Source organism: Manacus vitellinus, unplaced genomic scaffold (assembly GCF_001715985.3).
Source record: "Manacus vitellinus isolate BGI_N305 unplaced genomic scaffold, ASM171598v3 scaffold_122_pilon, whole genome shotgun sequence".
In the NCBI taxonomy this organism is placed as follows: Eukaryota; Metazoa; Chordata; class Aves; order Passeriformes; family Pipridae; genus Manacus; species Manacus vitellinus.
Window position 1 is genome coordinate 246,094 of NW_021938909.1, and position 1,965 is coordinate 248,058.

General features: G+C 48.1%; 1 protein-coding gene across 2 annotated transcripts in view; it reads right to left on the minus strand.

The window, feature by feature from the left end:
* Positions 1-565: 565 nt before the first annotated feature.
* The window catches only part of DNAJC28 (DnaJ heat shock protein family (Hsp40) member C28), a 2,253-nt gene continuing 853 nt past the window's right edge, over positions 566-1,965 (minus strand). For both annotated transcript variants that reach the window (XM_018067772.3, XM_008926218.4), the window contains exon 2: positions 566-1,917. In XM_018067772.3, coding sequence (XP_017923261.2) covers positions 767-1,867 — 1,101 coding nt within the window. In that variant the 5' untranslated portion in view covers positions 1,868-1,917 and the 3' untranslated portion in view covers positions 566-766. The remainder of the gene's footprint in view (positions 1,918-1,965) is intronic.

A 1,965-nucleotide genomic window follows, 5' to 3' on the forward strand; every position in this document is an offset into this window, starting at 1 on the left:
GCCAGGGCCTCCCCACCCTCCCAGCCAGGAATTCCTTCCTAAATCTTGTCATGACTAATTTGCTGTAACAGGGAGGCTTGAAAGACCCAGAGTGTTCACCAACAAATAAATTTCCAAGACCTGTTTCCGTGTTAAAGATCCAAAAATGGACTTCTGCACATGTACAGTCTAAGCCCCTCAGAAGACACTCAGAACCCTCCCTTCAGGGCCACTTAATTTAACCTTAAATAGATGAATGGACTTTTAAAACATGTGCATTGAACCTGCCAACAATTCATGAGCTGTAAGTATTTAAATACAAAGGTCAAACTAACACAGCACAGCAAGACTTCTGCTGCCACTTTATCTTTTAATGTGTTTTTCCTATGCTTCAATTTTCCCTTTTGAAGAGATAACAGACTGTAAAAGTGATTACACTCTGTGCTAAAGCGAAGCATTAATTTGGATTTAAGCAGAAGTAAAATGACCTGAAAGAGAGTAATGGCTTTAACCCCGAGCACAGGGGAGGTATGAGGGGCAGAAAAAGGCCGCTGCTCAGTGACAAAAATTAACTCTACCACAGCCCAAACTGGCACATTTCATTTAATAATATTTAAAAATAAATTCATTATTTGTAATGCAAATGCCCATCCGACAACCAAATTTCTTTTAACTGCTGTAACAGTGTGGATTTGACATTTTCAGTGTACCCGAAATTTCTAGAGTGCAACATTTCATTAATAAAGTGCATTCAAAATCTTCACAAGAGACAGGAATTAGTATTAAATTATTTCACTGTAAAGTTTAACCACTTAAACAGAGAATACTTCCACCCAAACCTTTTACCATCTTCCCCTTGGCTCTCCTTCGTGTCTGGATGAGAAGCCTTTTCCACCAGAGCCTCGTAAGTCTTTTGTGCTCGAACAATTTCCTTCTCTGGGCTGAAATGCACCATCTGCCTGCTCAGAATGGGCACGACCAGGTTGAAGTTGTCAACTCTCTTGTTTAGTTTCCTGATGTCTTCCACGAACTGCTCGCAGATCCGACTCCACTGCTTCTGCTCCAGCGGCGTCATGGGCTCTCCCAGCTTCCTCCTCGAGGCCACCACGCTCTTCCTCAGCCCCTCGATGGTCTCCCGGATCTCCTTCTGCAGCAGGATCCACTCGGGCTGGTACCCGTTGTCAATCAGGATCCTGTTGAGGTTGTGGGTCATGGGGTCGATGTGGGGACAGTCTGAGAATTTCTGCAGAGGTTTTCCTTTGCCCCGGAGGTTGTCGAAGTCTCCTTTGGCCATGGATTCCTGGATGAGGTCCTCCACCAGCCGTTCCACCGCTTGAGTTATTTTCACCTTCTTGCTCTCCCTCACATCCTTGGCTCTCATCAGGTCAGTCTCGGGGTAGCTGCTCCCAAGCCTGTGCTGCTGGTACTCCAGCACCTGCTCCGTGGCGCGGTCCACTCGGAACTGCATGTACTGCTTCTCCCGCTGGCTCGGCGTTCCGATGCCGACGCCTTCAAAACTCAAGTAGTGCCTGTGCTGGAGGGACTTGGATTTGAACTGGTCTTCCTCCTCTTCGCTGTCCTCGCCGGGTTTCTGCTTGGCTGCCACGTCGTTGAGCACAACCCTGTAGGCCTCCTCCACCCTGATGAAGGCGGCGGGGTCGGCCGCGCTGGAGCTGCTGTCGGGGTGGTACTTTTTGGCGAGGGTTCGGTAGGAGTTCCTCACCTCATCGAGGGAACATCCTTCCTCAAGCTCCAGGATTTTGTAAGAGTCCTTGACGTCGCCTTTGGGTTTGTAACCCGACAACATCCTGCAGAGAAACGGCTTCAGCTTCCTTGGGATCACGGCTCCCTGTCCCAGGAAACGGTGCCCCATGGTGTTGGTCAGCATGGCACAGAGACACTGGGGATTTCTTCAGGTGCAGCTACATTACAAACAACCTACAAACACATTTGTGTTTGAACTGTGTTAAATATGCTTTTTTAAAG